The sequence below is a fragment of the Triturus cristatus genome, chromosome 3_2, assembly GCF_964204655.1.
Source record: "Triturus cristatus chromosome 3_2, aTriCri1.1, whole genome shotgun sequence".
NCBI classification, from domain to species: Eukaryota; Metazoa; Chordata; class Amphibia; order Caudata; family Salamandridae; genus Triturus; species Triturus cristatus.
Window position 1 is genome coordinate 915,116,718 of NC_140584.1, and position 17,170 is coordinate 915,133,887.

The window sequence follows — 17,170 nt, forward strand, 5'->3', positions numbered from 1 at the left end:
GACTCATGTTGTTTTGGAGCCTGTGTGGATAATAATGTCATAAAAAAGTGCAGATTATATTCCCCATAATGTTAATCTTGCTGCAGAGGTCAGTCGATCCTGCCACATAATTCGGTAGAACATGATTCCAGTGGCCCAGGGCAGTTTCTACATGGAGTGAGACGTGCGCTATAAATGCCATTTTCGAGTGCCCCCGTTTTCGCTGCTAAAGAAATCGAACGGTTTTGTTCTTTTCAATAATCCTAGCATGGGATTTTCGGGTTCTTGCAAATGCCTAGAGTGCCTAGAAGCCGGCGGCTGATCCCCCTGGCTCTGTTCTGTTTGTAAATTGCTCCCACAAGCCCCGCATGGGGCCGCAGCCTCTCGGGATAGACCAGATACTTGCTTTTAGGCTGATCCCCTTTCAAGTAAACAAGGAGCTCATCGCACGCCGATTAGAAAGCCTAAGGTGATTTAAGAAGTAGATCCTCTTTGGAGAGATAAATCTCAGGGGCTTTATAAAAGGGTTAATCACACTTCCTGGTGCTCCCGGGGAGTCTGGTTTTGGTTCACGTCTTCTGGAGGCAGCCATCTTTCTTGGCCCAGAATCCCCTCGAGCCACAGCATGCACTTCCAGAACGCTTCTCTAGACTCGACGGAAAATGGCACCCCCGGGCCATTCGACGGCCCGCAGTGGCCACACAAGGCCCCCCGCAGCGTCTTCATCACCATTGCCGCTCTGATGGGCGCAGTGGTGGTTTCCGCTTCCTTCGTGAACGGGCTGGTCATTGTAGTGTCCATCCGGTACAAGAAGCTGAGGTCGCCGCTCAACTACATCCTGGTGAACCTGGCCGTGGCCGACCTGCTGGTCACCTTCTTCGGCAGCAGCGTCAGCTTCTCCAACAACATCCGGGGCTTCTTTGTGCTGGGAAAGCCCGTCTGTGAGTTTGAAGGCTTCATGGTCTCCTTGACAGGTACAGAACAAGAGCTGCAGCTTTGGAATGAATGTGGAGCTCCCCTTCACTCAGGAGCGCCACTGACATACGTGACTTTAACAATATAAGGCTTCAGGTGCAGAGGTGTTCATGGCCATATGATTAAGTAATTAGCTAGAGCGGTGTTTCCCAAACTGGTAGGTCGCAAGCTGACTTTTGGTGAGTTGCGAAGGTCACAGCAATAAATAAAGGTGACTTTAAATTCTGGGGCAGATTTACCAATCTTTCACGCAGCGCAGTGCAGCCCGCCACCTTGCAACTTGCGTGAAAGGGCAGGAATGCTCTGTATTTAACATTACGTGGTGCATTCCTGTTCTTTCTTAACGCTGGCGCACTTTTATCTGCCTAGTTCCAATGCAGGCACCCTGATGTCATGGTGCAAGGGAGCCTGCATTGTAGGCATGATGGTTTATATACAGGAAGGGACACCTTCCTGCACAACAACAATCCTGCAGAGTGAAGCACGCATAGAAAGAGGACAAGACGAGGAGAAATAAAGATATTTCTCCGTGCAATGACTTACCTGGGGAGGCGTAGCATTTTGACACATTCCCAGGTCCACCACTAATGGGAAATCTGGGAATGCACCAATATCCATGGGACGATGCATGGGAACACCCATGGAACGCCTCCCTGTCGCAGAATAATGCAAGATAGCGCTTTGCGCTGCCTTACGTTACTCTAGATTTATCAAGCCATGCAGGGTTTCGCAAGGTGGCCTTGCGTGGCTTGATAAATCTCTCTTAGGTTTTGCAGTGCCCTTGTGCCTCCTTGTGCCACGCAAGGGTGATGCAAAACCTTGATAAATATGGGCCTCTCGGTTTAACTTGTCACACTTGCTGATAATCAAAGACAGAGGTCTTTAATCATTTTGCATGCTTTATTTTTTTACCATGAGGATTGGTGTTTATTTTGATTTCTTTAACTGCAGTGAGAGGAGCTTTTAAAGTGAATTAGGTGACAATGTGGTATGTTGTTTTTTTTGCAATACAAAACAAAATCTGTTAATGAACTATATGCATCCAACAGTTAGGAAAAAATGAATCACATTTTTGTAATTCTGAAGTATGCAGGAAACCGATTTTAACAGTATAAAATCAAATCGATGTTCACACATTATTATTTGTGTGCAATACAGTTTTATATAGTTTTATCAGTAAAACTGTATGTCTGTACAACTTTAGAGGCCATTTCAATTGAAAATGTGCTGTCTGTAAATGACAGTGCGCTACCACACGATGCTTTAGTTACATTAAAAAATCACCCTGCTTCATATCTATTAAATGGTAGGTGGGTCGCAGAAAAGATTGTTGTTCTAAAAAGCGGATAATGGTTCTAAAACGTTTTGGAACCACTGAGCCGGAGATTCATTACCTGATATTAAAAAATCACTATTCCAGCATGTTTTAACGGTAGAGGACCACGAAACCACTGTCTGTCTGACAAGTGAGAGAATACAGATATCTGTGACCATCTATCGTTTTGTGTAAACTAATGACTTCTGTCAGATTGGGTATCTGGAGAACTCCCAGTAAAACCCTCACTCCACAACAACCCATTTTCCCCAACCAACCCCTCCTCTTCAGGACCCAGCTACAATTTTCTAGGAGCGCTGCAGTAGATACTCACCCTTTCAATGGTGAGTGAACGTCTGCCAGTTGTGCATTCTGTCAAGCATAGATTTTGTAATGGAAGTGGAGTATTCTGGTACAAAACTATGCTTTAGTACTTTTCCCACTTTGTGTGTGTGCTCTACAATGCAGGATATATGCAAAGTTTGAAATGCATCAATAAACGACAACATTTCTCCTCCATTACAGAGCCATAAGGATTTGCTACAAATTCCTGCCTACAAATGCTGAGACTAAGAGATTAGCATCAAAACCTATGGATGGCTGCATGGGAACGCCCATGTATTACCCAAGGAATGCCCCTTTGGCACAAACGCCCACCCAGATTTACAAACCTGTCACACAACGCAGTGCAGCACCCAAAGTAGCTACACAGCAATGCCTGACAGGGAGGGAGCAGAAAAGCGCCATATCTATGGAGATACGGTGCTATACTACTCTCTCCCTAGCGCCGGTGCACAATTAGCCTACCGAGCACCACACACACACCTTTATACCATAGTGCAAAGGTGTCTGCATGAGTCTAGCATAGGCTTTGACTGGGAGTACCCTTCCAGTACAAAATACTATGCTAAGACTAACTTTAAAACGTTTCCCACTTTGGATGTGTGCCCATCAGCGAGCAACTCTTGCTTTATCTGTTGCTCCGCTATTTCTTTCATCAGAAGTGCAGTGAAGCTCAGCAGAATTTTATGCAATGATCTATTGCTTAACGGACAGTAAATGTGGGTCATAATTTCTTAGAGGGTAGGTGAGCTGTACAGGTGCTTTTTGACTCAAATTATATGTGAAGCACACAAACATAAATGAGAATCTTTATATAACATGGGACCAGTGGTGCTGTCTTAGGAGGCCCATCATTTTTCTCTGATATTCTAAAGTGAACACGCATAACGAAGAGTTAGAAACATGCCGGTTTGATCCACGCCACACAGAGATGTCCATCTTTACAATGATTCTGTGCATTCTCTCCATTAAAAGTGAGCCCTGCTGGAAGGACAAGGTGACAGGCAATTAGTAAAATGTGTTTTTGAGGGTCTTTCGGAGAAGAGGAAATAAAGTATCCCCATTACATAAATAAAGCTCTTTAGCTTGAGGCCAAGATTAGAAAGTGCTTCTGCCCTCCTGCAAGCACAACTCTTAAACAGGAAAAGGCAAGATGACTGCCAGGCTTGTTTGTGAGAAAAAAAGAGGCACAGATTCCCAAGGCGCCAACCGGGAACTCGGTCACACTGCCAATATGGCGGTTGTGCCGGTCCCCGGGTCGCTTCCTCAGTGGGGGGTGGGGCCAGCGCAGGATGATGCGCTCGACTTCCGCTTCCCGCTCAGACCTATTGGTTGCCTGTACATGCCCCGGAAGCAGTTGAAGCACTTCCGGGGCAAACACAGGCGAAACAGGTCCCGGATCTAGCCGGGACCTGTTCTTTCCAGTTGTGGGGGACAAAGGCTCAATAAAAAGGAGCGGCGGAGCGGCGGGAAAGTCTTTTCCTCGCCGCTCCGCTCCATAGAACAGCACCTCGCCAGCCCCACCCGCCGGAGGACTTTCAGGAAGCCCCGGTTTCTTTTTCCTCACACACCATCCCTTTGAGGTAGCGAGGTTTTAGGAAATATTGATGTACAAGCATGTGTTTTTAACGGTTTGCTTTACAGGTTGAAGTTTGTAATGTTCTTTTCAGTCATTGAATGCCATATCGTTATGTTTTGCTTACAGGGTGTTGTAATTTTGCTTATCATATTTGTATGTCTAAGTATCCTCGGTTTGAACGGTTTGCTTTACAGGTTGAAGTTTGTCATATTCTTTCAGTCATTGAATGTCAAATCGTTATGCATGGCTTTGCAGGGTGTTGTAATTTTTGCTTGTCGTTTTTTATGTCTGAGTATCCATGGTCTGCGTTAAGGTCATGATTGCTAGGTCAATTTTACATCTCTTAGTAGGCATCCCATTGTTTAATAGGGACGCCTGTGGGGGGGACAGGGGTCCCTGATCACACTCCAGGGGGCGTTTACGGCCAGTAGGCTGCAGGGTGCGGGAGTGGGAAGTGCCGCTTCTGGTAGGCACCTTTGGGCCAACACCCGCGTAGGCACATGGGAGCCAACGTGGCATTACATCAGTCCCATCACACTCCAGGGGATGCTTCCGGCCGGTAGGCTGAAGGGTGCGGGGTAGGGAGTGCCGCTTCCGGTAGGCCCCTTTTGGGCCAACCCCCACACAGGCGAATGGGGGCCGTGGCATAACATCTGTCCCTGGGAGGTAGTATTGGAGGGCGTAGAGGGTGCCCATGGAAAGGAATCTGATAGGCAGATGGGCCTCCTGCACAAGGTCACTCCGGTAAAGGGGGACCTGGCAAGTAGTTGGGAACAGTCATGACCTCGCACATAGGCTCATCCGGGATACGCAGAAACAAAGTATACATATTCCAATTTTAGATTAGGTATAGTTATGTATTAGACTCATGTTCAGGTTAGCCATCAAAGATGTGTAAATATGTGTACTTGAAATGTTAATGTATATGTTTGGGTTTTCTGCGTATAAAAATTTGTGTTAATGTTTTTTATTATGCTTTATTATTTTTAATAAAATACGACCGTGGTTATACGACCCCTAATCCAATTTTCTGTTTTGGATGATTTATTATCAGTGCCCGAGATCCCTGTCTGGAAGGAAGTGTTGGGTGGGCAACAATTGAATGCAAGGGGAGGGGACTCTGCAATACCAGGCAATATTACCCTTGTGTTGCCATTGTCTCACACAAGGTGGTGCAAGGCAAGGCAAGGGCTTCAGTGAGATTTTCTAAGCCACGCAAAGCCACCTTGTTTCACTCTGCGTGGCTTAGTAAATCCATAGCAATGCAAGGCAACGCAAATGCTGACTTGCGTTACTCTGAGTTGGGAAGGCTTTCCATAGGTGGACCGTAGGTGTTCCAGCGCATACAGCCATGGTTTTTGGTGCATTCTCAGATCAAGACTAGTAAACCTGAGAATGTGTCAAAATACTATGGGGCATATTTACAACAGAATGGAGAAGGGTGGTGTTAAGCAGACATCGCTAACGCCATGCCTCTCCATTCTGAAAATGCAGCGGTGCGCCGTATTCACAAGAATGCGGCGCACCCCTGCGTTTCCCCTGAATTTAGCTGCCTAGCACCAATGCAAGCACCCTTGCACCATAGTGCAAGGGTGTCTGCGTTGGGGGAATGATTGTTTATGTGCAGGAAGGTTTCCCTTCTTGCACATAAAGAATCATTCATGGCGTTTTGAAACTTCTATGTGTGCTGCATACTTCTATGTGTGCTGCTTAATGCAGCACACAAAAAAGTTGCAAAATGTAATTTTTTGTATTGCTTGTTTATCTGAATGAAGGGACACCTTCCTGCATATGAACAATCAAAGGCCTTTTGCTGTTTCTATATGTGCTGCACAACACAGCACACATAGAAACAGCAAAAAACGAAGAGAAATGAAACATTTCTCCTCGTTGCACCTGCTTAAGACCAGGTTTTCCCTGGTCTTAATGTAGGCGCTGCCCCATATTTACGCTGCCCTTGTAAATATGGGGCAGCATCAAAATCAATGGGTGTTGCGGTGGAACACCCACCGTAACACCTATTGCCTTCCCCTTTCACTCTATGTATAGCGTGAAAGAGGGCCTTATTTACAAGGCAGAGTTAAGCCATGTTAAGTGGCTTAACCCTGCCTCGTAAATAAGGCGAAGCTCCTATCGCCAAAGGAGCGTCACTAAAAGTGATATTGCAGTGGCGATAGGGCCTTGCAAATTTGCCCTTATGTCTTTCTAGTTGAGGAAAAACAAGGAGAAATATGTGTATTTGTCCTTGTTATTTATTCCTTATACATGTGCTGCATTCTGTAGAATACATAGAAAGAGGTAAATGCCTCTGAGGAATGTTTTTGTGTAGGAAGGTGCCCCTTGCTGCACAAAAATGCAGGCACTCTTGCACCATGGAACCTGGGAGCCTTTGTTTTGAGCTACGCTACCCTCAGTGAGCCAGTACAGTGTAGGAGCAGGAATGCATCATATCTTAGCAGATATGACACAGTCCTGGGGCAGATTTACAATAACTGGCACATCTCTGCATATTAGCAGAGCTGCCCAGTTATTTTGCGTCACGGAAAAATAGCCTTGCGCCACCATGGATGCGCAACATTTACAATGCGGCGCACCGTGGTGCAAGGATGGAAAGATGCATGACGCATCTTCTGACGTAAAGGCAGTGTATTGTTGGAGTCGTGTCGCAAGCACGACGCAACTCCAGCAATAGTTAGGACTGCCTATTCCTAACATGCTGCGTCACTCCTTATGCCTGCTTCAAGCAGGCGTAAGGTTTTGACGCAGTGGCGTCGTAAAAGTGACTCAGTAAAATCTTGTAGATTTCACAATGCGTCACTTTTACGAGACTTTCCTATGTCAGAACGACCTCCCTGCATATATTATACCTGACGCAGGGCTTTACAACTTGGCGCATCTCATTAGATGTGTCACGTTGTAAATATGCTGCATAGTGGCACATTGTTTACGACGCCGCTGCCTCACAGAAGTGACCAAACGGTGTCGTAAAGATGTCGCAAGGGGCTTGTAAATCTGTCCCCTGCTCTCTCTCTATGTATCATGCAGTGCAGCACAACAAGTTGTCTTGTTGCGTCGTGTGACTTTTTTGCCAAATCTGGGCCTAAAAATGGAAAGGCCTCCCAAACGAAGGACAGCCTCAAGAATGCCATCTATTTTCTTACAGGCCATCAGTGCAGAGATTTACTAAGGTGTTTTCTTCAGGAGAAGGCAGTTTAGAGAACCTTGCTTCAGCCGTTGCTGAGGGTTGAGACCCAAGTTCTTGCTAGCATGTGCCCGACCTACAATAGGCCCCGAGATGAGTGCCACTCCAAACACATTTTTAGTGCTGTGAGGTGGATGGAAAGTGAAAAGCTAGCTGTGCATGACATAATTTTGCAACCAAATGACCACAGTAACACCTATGGAGGTACGAGGCCCACTAGTCTCAGCTTCCCTTTTACTGTGATTCCGGGCAATTCACTATGGCCTTCATTATGGGTTGTGTGGAACAGGGTGGGGTATTTTTAAGGCTCCCTTTTTACGTTTTTATGGATTTTTACCGATAAATAAAGACAGAAAACAATGGGGCAGATTTATGAGGCCCGTTGCGCCATCGGAACGTCACTTTTTGTGACGTTCCGTGGCGCCGAAGCCTGCGTGATATTTATCAGGCAGCACTGAGCCACTTTTTTTGGCTTAATGCTGCCTCATAAATATCAGTCCCTTTAACGCAGTGTTCTGCGTTAAAGGGGCGTGCAATGGGTGTTGCTGGGGGCGTTCCCAGCAACACCCATGGCCTTTTGACACTGCCCCAGATTTACGAGAAATCGTAAATCTGAGGCAGCGCCAAAAGCTTCCGCCTCCCCAGGGGAGGCGTAAGGGAGGCGCAATGGGGAAAAATATCTTTATTTCTCCTCGTTTTCCCTTTTTCTATGTGTACTGCATTCTGCAGCACCCATACAAAGAGGAAAAACCTCTTGTGATTTCCCTTCCTGTACAAAAATATTAATCTCCGCAACGCAGGCACCCTTGCACCATGGTGCAGAGGTGCCTGCGTTGGCGCAGGCAGCCCATTGTGCGCCGGCGCAGGAGAAAAGGACAGGAATGCGCCGCATTTTATAGATACGGCGCATCCCTGCCCTTTTCTTTTGCCGTAGGGAAGCGCAGCAGGAAGGCCTGCTGCGCTTCCCTACGGCAAAACCTCATAAATCTGCCCCAATGTGTTTTCTGTCTGCATTTATTTTTAGCTGAGCAAATGGACAGCATGCGAAATTAAAAAACAGCATGCAATTTCTTTAAATAAAGTGTAATGCTAATATTTAGTGGATTTATTGTTACGTAATATTTGGAAACTTAAATAGCTAAATCACAACAGACATCAAAGTATGAGTGCATCTATCAGTTAAATAAATATGGAAATGTAGTTTTACAACTTTATACACAAAAAACTAAATAAATATGGATAAATACAGATAAAATGGCTCAAAAAATAAATATGGATAAATACAGACTGAAATGTTAAAAAACATAAATACCATAGAACCGGGAGCCCTAGATATTTTCCAGATGCAGTAGCTTCCATGGCGCCGGGGTGAGATATCTAGCAGGTGTGGTAAATAGTTCCTATTATGAGTTTTCGATTTGTAAATGAGGCGTAACATGCAGAATCGGCATATAACTCCAGCGGAGGTGTGAGAATTACCGTACAACTCAAAAGTCTGATCCCAGCGCCAACGTCAGATTTAGACTGGCTGCGGCGGCAAATGGATAGGGAATAATGCACCGAATCTGATTGGTTCACAGAGCTCGCTGCTAGCACAGCACACTGCAGAAGGCCTTCGCAGCGCTCCGTTGCTTTTATGAGCGAAGGATGTTTAAATAAGAGCCTGCTTTGGTGTGCTGCGAGGCGGTTAGCAGGGCCCTCATGTCATGCATATGTATTGTGTGGTTATCAGCTTTAATTAATATGTCTTCGCAACACAAATGCTAATGGTAATTGCTTAATCAGGAGTTCAGGGGCGGCTGTTAGTATGCAGGACCCGTTTGCACGAGGCAGTCAAGTTAACACAGCGTTTGACATTCCACCTTTGCCCGCGTGTCGTGTATTTTTAATGAAGTGACGCGGCGGATGCTAATTGCCAGCGACTCTCCAAACAATGATGCTTGACACTAGGGACTGGTTACTGTCTGCCTCCTCCACCCACCCGCTGGACGAAAAGTAGTCCCAAACACATTTGCTTCTCAGCGCCAAGGTATTAACATTTAAGAACACTCTTCTCCCTGGCTGTCTCAAATGGCAAAGTTGTTACCGATCCCAGAGTATAAAAGCATCGAGCCGCCGGATCCACGGTGCAATTGCGCCCGTCACTGAAGCAACCGAAAGCGCCAATTGTCTGTGACTAAATGTCAAGTAATGGGGACAATGCTCGCTGCGGCTTCCCAGGCAGGGACCCAGTGGAAGTCCTTGACAGTCACTCTCTGACTGAATCTCCTCCGCTCTGTTACGAGACCTGACATTCTTAAGGGGGAGGCCAGACCAGGGCCTCCACGGAGGGGTTAAGCTGCGATCTGAATGCTGTAACAGGGAACCTCTGGACACAGCATAGGGGCATGCCTTTTCAACCCTCCCCAACCCTCTCCCACCCACCACAGGGGGCTACAATAAAAAGAAAACTGTCAACTTTTTTTCCACTCTTTGTTTTCTATCATTGCCAGAGCGAAATCTAGTGATCTCATTGGCCACTCGCTCTCCGTCTCCTTTTCTCCTTCTTCATCTAGGTGTTCTGTTCTGTTTTCACAGGAAAGCCAGAGAATCCCTGGACAAGTAACACAGCCACATCTTATCACCACGAAAGTGGAAGTTAGGGGGGGTTCAGGTGTACCTTTAACTGTCTGATTTGGAGCTTCATCAATGTACCATCCCAAGATGGCATCTCTTTTTCAAGTGTATTTGCTTACAATATGGCCCACTGATCAATTACCCTAGAAGAACAGGCCAGAGATTGTATTATTGGATAAAATGCGAGCAAGCAATCAGATGAAAAAGGAACTTCAGTATTGCTCTGCCTAAGGAGGCATCAGCCCTGCAGGTAGAATCCACACAGTTGAATCCAGCAAAGGTGCACGCAGATGCCCAAGTGGCGGCCCAGCAGATTTCCAATAACTGAATATATCTAATGACAACACTAGAGGCAGTTTCATCTATGGTGGAGAAGTCGTGAGGCCTCAGAACAGTTATACCTTTGCAGTTTCATAACTATGAACAGCCTAGTCTACAATATGCCTATAGTTTAGCTCATTGATTACAATATGCAATGTAGCCTTGAACGCACAAGCAAAATCCTTTGCCATATGTATTTTAAAAGATTTATGTGTCTTATTTATTAGCACCTTGCGACACTTTTGTGCCACCGTTGCGTCACTTTTCGTGACGTGTATGGCGTAGACAATGCGCCACGTTGCTCCATATTTACAAGGTGACGCATCTAGGCAGATGCATCACCTTGTAAAGCCCTGCGCCACATTATACCCGCATCAGGTATAATATATGCAGGGTGGGCATTCCGAAGCAAGAAAGCTTTGTAGAAGTGACGCAGTGAAATCTATTAGATTTCACTGCATCTCTTCTAGGATGCCACTGCGTCAAATCCTTACGCCTGCCTCATAGCAGGCGAAAGAGTGACTCAGTGCTATAATCATAGCCCTTCCCCCTGCATTGCTGGAGTTGCGCCACGCTTTCAAAACAACGCCAGCAATGCATCAGTTCTGCGCCAACAGTTACGTCAGTAATACTGATGTATCTGTCATTCATTGCGACATAATGCTTCATACATTAAATATATACCACATCCATCATGTCGCAAGGAGGGTTCAGTGAAAACTGTTGCATCGCTATTTTCATGCTGCGATGCAACAGTTTTCATAAATAAGCCCCTATATTTCTAAGGCTGAAACTTTGTTATAGTATTGCATTTCGGACATCACTGCCATTTTCTAATTTAATCAATTTAAGGTCCATTTAGCTTTCTCCAGTTCACACACTGCAGTGCAGAAACGTTTTCCTTACAAACAGCATCCTTTTTGAGATATGCTGTCTGCAGTGTTACTTTGTTTGCTGTTATTACTCTCACAATGCTCCTCTGTCCCAATATGAGCCAAACAATTACCAAGACACCCAGGCCCAGATTTACAGAGGTGTCACACAATGCAGCACAGCAGCTTTGAGAGGGAGAGAGCAGAAAAGCCCCAGATCCATTAAAGTATGGCACTACCCTGCTCTCTCCCCGGTGCTGGCACACAAGCAGGCTGCCAAGCCCCACACACACACACCTTTACACTAATGTGCAAAGGTGTTGTGTCATATCTAGCACAGGTTTTGTACTGGAAGGGTATACTTCCACTACAAAATATAAGGTCAGATTCTAAAAGACAACACAATGCAACACAGAGAGGCAAGTAAAGTTACTACACTTTGTTGTGTGAACGGGCGAGAGCAGAACTGAGCCATATCTACTAAGAAGTGGCACAGTTCTTTCTCCCTGCACAGGCACACTTTTGATAGCTATGTTCCAACACAGGAACCCTTGCGCCTTAGTGCAAGGGTGTTTGCCTTGTGGTCTGCATAGCTCTTTGTGCAGGAAGGTCAACAACAACTATGCTTTAAGGCATTTTTCTCTTTGTCTGTGGGAAGCACACATGCTGAAAGGAAAAAACGAAGAGCAATGAAAATATTTCTCCTTCTTACGCCTGTTTCAGGGAGGAACAAGAGTTTGGAGCAAATCCCTGTCTACTACTCTTGAAGACTTGGATTAGCATCAACACCAATGGATAGCTTCTTGGGAACCCCAAGGACCCAACTATAGAACGCCCCCTTGATACAAAGTAATGCAAGGTAGCACATTGCACTGACTACGTTATTTTGGGTTACAATCCAATGCAAATCACGATTTGCGTTGAATTATAAACCCTACCAGTAGATTTTGCATCAGGTCTGTGTTATAAAAGTAATGCAAACACAACGCGAATGCCACAATGCTTGGATTAACTGTAAACATTTTCTCACTTTGGTAGTGTGCTATACAGTGCAGCACACATGCAAAGTGGGAAAAGTTAGGAGAAATTAAAAGGCATTTCTTCTTTTTAATGCCTGCTTCGAAGTGAGATTATATTTTGGTGGAAGATTCTGTCTACTATTGTTAGTTGACAGTTTTTTGCATCACATGTCATAGATGGTTGCATGGAAGCGCTTATGTACCACCCATGGAACACCTGCTTGAAGCACAGTAATGCAAAGCAATGCTTTCTTCTGTTTTGCGTTACTTTGAGGCAACTTACCAGCGCATAAAAAGTTTGTGTTGGGCAGTGGTTCCAATGCGGAATCTTGTGAGGCGATGCTTCGCACTGCTTCGGTCCTGCTAGTGTTACAAATGGGCTGGTAGAGCACCTTCAGGCCCAATTCCAAGGGTCCAGGACCAGAGTGGCACCGGTTGGGATGGTAGAACTCACAGAAGACAGAGTCCAGGTGCTGGGTTGAAGGTGCTTCTGTTCCTGAGGTTCTGGTCAGGAAGTCAGCCAACAAGTGCTTAGAGTCACTCTGGTGGACGTGGATTCAAGATACATGTGCAGGCTTTTCACTCAGGCAGTAGGACAGCAGAGTAGTAGTCCTTCTTTTAGAGCATCACACCAGTCCTTCAGAGTCTTCCACAAATCCAGAGCTTTAATGAAGAGTTGGGTCTAAGGGTCCAATATTTATACCTGCTGCCATCTTTAAATTAGGAGAAGGTTCTGGAGTTTTCCACCCCAGAGGTGTGTGGAATTTCTTCCCTCTCTGCCCTGGCCAAATTCTGGGGTCTCAAAAGACCAGTGTCAAACCTCTTTGTGAGAGTGCTCAGACAGAACCTTCGTGGTCTGCAAACTTCTCACCCACGCCTTCAAATCCCTCCACAACATCGGACCCAAAGACCTCAATGAGAGAGTCTCCTTCCACGTACCCAAAAGGAACCTCACCCTGGCAGAAACCCCACGCATCCTCAGGAACAGAGCCGGCAGTAGAGCCTTCTCCTACGTTGCAGCCGAGGCCTGGAATGAGCTCCCAGTCAACATCAGATGCTCCCCGACCCTGCACACCTTCAGAAAGAACCTCAAGACCTGTCTCTTCGACTGAACCGGAGCTCTACCCTCCCCCCAGCGCCTTGAGACCCTTACAGGTGAGTAGGGCGCTTTATAAAACCCTGATTGATTGATTGATTGATTGATTGATTGATTGATTGATTGATCATGTCAGAGATGGCCCATCCTGCCACCACCTATTCCCTTTGTCTTACTGTCTGGGAGGAATACACCAAGACCAACTGAAAGCTTTACCTAGTCATGTTATCCAGCACATAGGCAGCAGAAACCAAGTGGTTAGGACAAGAAAATGCCAACTTTGTCAAAACTAGGGTGGCATGGTGAGCAAAAGAACAATGAATTTAACCCAGATCTCTTGACTGGGGGTGAATGTTTGATTTATTCCTCATTCGGTCCATCATTTGTGTGTCTTTCGCTTTCTTGCCCTAAGTACACCGGTTATGCCCAGACATGGGTCCCAAGCTCACTGTGCCACTGAATTCAAGCTAGCCTGAGTGATGAGAGGTAATGCACCAAAACCGGTTCCAGGATACTTATTTCTGGTCCAGGGAGGACCTGGTTTAGCAATTCAGGCTGGACTGTTCCCATGAGGAGCAGGGTCAAGACTTATTTGCATGTGGCTGTTTCTATATTGGGGTGCCACGGTGATCAAAAGAGCAATGAATTTAACCCAGATCTCTTGACTGGGGATGAATGTTTGATTTGTTCCACATTCCATCCTTCATTTGTGTGTCTTTTAACTTTGTAAAAGTGGCATTTTCAGAATTGTGACTCAAAATCCAACTTTACCATTAAAGAGGACTTCAAAGTACAATTCTTTAGAAACTAAACGTTACCTGCTCTGAATTGAAAGTTATCACTTATTAAATGTAATATGTTAACCAAATGGTATCCAATGGGAGAGGTAGACCTCACAGTGGTAAAAAACTAATTTTTCTCTACCAGGACATGTACAACTTAAAAGTACATGACCACCTTTTCAAAAGCACTGCACCCTGTGGACTGTGTATGGCCTACCCTAGGGGTGATGTATATGTATTGAAAAGGGAGGTTTGGGTCTGGAAAGAGGTTTATTTTGCCAGGTCACATGAGTTTAAAATTGTACACATAGGCTGTAATGGCAGCCCTGAGACATGTTTACAGCGCTACTTAAGTTAAAGGCATATCAGTGCTGCAGGCCTATTAGTAGCATTTCATTTACATGCTTTTTGTACATAAAGCACCACTTTACATTAAATGTGGCAATTGGGTGGAAGTCAATTTTACAAGGTTTAAAGGAGAGAGCACCGAGGGCCCGATTCACAGAACTAACTTAAGACAAAATCCTAAACTTACTACCATTTTGGTATTCACAGAATGCACTTACTGCTTTTGGTATTCACAGAATGCACTTACTACTTTTGGTATTCACAGAATGGATTTACGACTACTAACTTTACGTCCGCACCCGGGCCGGAAATTCCGGCCCGGAGGCGGAGCTTTCGGCCCGGAGGCGGAGCTTCTGGCCCGGAGGAGGGGCTTCCGGGCCGGAGGCGGAGCTTCCAGCCCAAACGTGGAGATTTTGGCCATGGCTAAATCTCCGCCACTGGCCGGAATCCCCACCTCCGGGCCGGAAGCTCCGCCTCCGGCCCGGAAGCTCCGCCTCCGGCCCGGAAGCCCCACCTCCAGGCCGGAATTTCCAGCCCGAGTGCGGACGTAAAATTAGTAATCGTACATCCATTCTGTGAATACCAAAAGTAGTAAGTGCATTCTGTGAATACCAAAAGTAGTAAGTGCATTCTGTGAATACCAAAAGTAGTAAGTTTAGGATTTTGTCTTCTGTGAATCGGGCCCCAACACTTTAGCACTGGTTAGCAGTAATAAAGTGCCCAGAGTCCTAAAAGCCAACCTAATGGGTTCCGAAAACAGGAGGCTGAAGGCAAAAAGTTTCAGGGTTACTCTGCAGAAAAGGCCAAGTTCAGCAATAATTCTCAAACAAAACAATAATGCTTTGAAAGCTACCTATCCATCTATCCATCTATCTATCTATCTATCTATCTATCTATCTATCTATCTATCTATCTATCTATCTATCTATCTATCTATCTATCTATCTATCTATCTATCTATCTATCTATCTATCTATCTATCTATCTATCTATCTATCTATCTATCTATCTATCTATCTATCTATCTATCTATCTAATCTATCCAATTTTTGTCTTCGCAAACGGGCCGATTCGCCTATATCGGCCCGTTTGCGAACACAAAAAATGCTTTTCAGATGCAGCAAACCCTATTTTGCGGTTCGATAACCTATTACCGAATTGCAAAATGGGTTTACGATTCGCTATTAGGAAGAGGCGTGCTTAGGGCATCCCTTCCTAATACCGTAATCGCATCGGTATGTAGGAATGTTTTGTGTTGAAATGCGGTCGCAAAACATTCGCATTTTACCACCTACTTTAAATAGGTGGTAACCCATTCGAAAATGGGAAGGGGTCCCCAAGGGAATGTTTGTTACTGCATTTCTTAAGAACAGGCAGTGGTCTCATGAACCACTGCCTACTCTTAAAAAATGAAAAGAAAAACTTTTTATTTTTTTGTTTTAGAAATGCATCCTGTTTTCCTTTAAGTAAAATGGGCTGCATTCCCCCCAAAAATTCTTTATTTAAAAGCAATCACAGACATGGTAGTCTGTTGACCCCAGCAGGCCACCATCCCTGAGATTTTTGCAATTCCTAGGGGGTCGCAAATTGCGACCTACCTCATTAATATTCATGAGGTAGGTCATTTGCGATCCCCTAGGAATCCCAAGAAGTGTCCAACACACTTTCATGCATGCTGTTTTGCGATTTCCTAATTGCGAATCGCAAGGATTTGCAATTAGGCAATCGCAAAACGGTTTCTTCATGCATCTGGCCCTTGATCCTTTATCTTGGCCAGGCGACGACAGGACAAATGCTGCACAATTTTATGCAGGAAAATTTGTTTTTTTAGTATGAGGCTTTCTCTAAATAAACCTCCCTCCCCTGAACTCACCAATCTCTAGTTCCCCATATTTATTTTACAGCGATATTTTCTCTGCAAAAGTCATACCCTTGTGTCGACAACTGGGAAATGAAAGATGCAAAATAAATTAGTTGTCTTTGCCGGTGAAGGTGTAAGTTTGTAATAGTAGGACTCCGGATCTGCTGGATTGTGAACAGAAAAATATGCAAATTTCTTTTCAAATGTTTTTGAGCTACCCTGTGGTGGTGTACGCCACTGTTCCCATTGAATGTAATTAAATACTGCGTGTAGAGTACTTGCTTTATGTAAATAACAGTCACCATAATGGTAGAAACTGAACATTTCATCATAACTAGATATACCATCATACATTTCCTCACTATTAAAAAACATGTACTGCTGTAAATCGGCAGGTATTTAATGTTCTGTGTTAATGTCCCAATCCTCAGAGATAGGAACAGGAGTGATAACATCATTTAAGGACATACAAAACACATATGGAACTTGTAAAGTTTCTGTCAGTCCAAATATGTCATAGGGTACCTTATCCCTCACAATTCCATTAGGAACTAGGACAGCTGAAATGTTCACTAGGGAAAGGCCTCTTTGCACTTTGTGTGATAAAGAATGAGGTTTCTAAACCTTGTTTACCAGTTGAAAAGCAGAGTATTCTGGGAAATGGTGTCCATTGAGAAGCAAGAAAAGACAGGCATAAAAACAATCCAAATAAAGAGGAAAAGCAATGAAATTGTAATCCAAATGTATATTCACTGTAGGATAATTTTCGTCAGTAGTGTCCAAGGGGCATATTAGTAATAGACAGCGTTAAATATCGCAAAGCGCGATTAGCGCTTTTTTATTTACTGCTGTCTAACGCTGGA

General features: G+C 45.0%; 1 protein-coding gene across 1 annotated transcript in view; it reads left to right on the plus strand.

Annotated features, from left to right (window-relative positions):
* The first annotated feature begins 588 nt into the window (after positions 1–588).
* Positions 589–17,170, plus strand: part of LOC146858450 (pinopsin-like) — a 204,052-nt gene continuing 187,470 nt past the window's right edge. Inside the window, exon 1 of the mRNA XM_085646919.1 lies at positions 589–953. Within this exon, the coding sequence (XP_085503045.1) occupies positions 605–953 (349 nt within the window). The 5' untranslated portion in view covers positions 589–604. The remainder of the gene's footprint in view (positions 954–17,170) is intronic.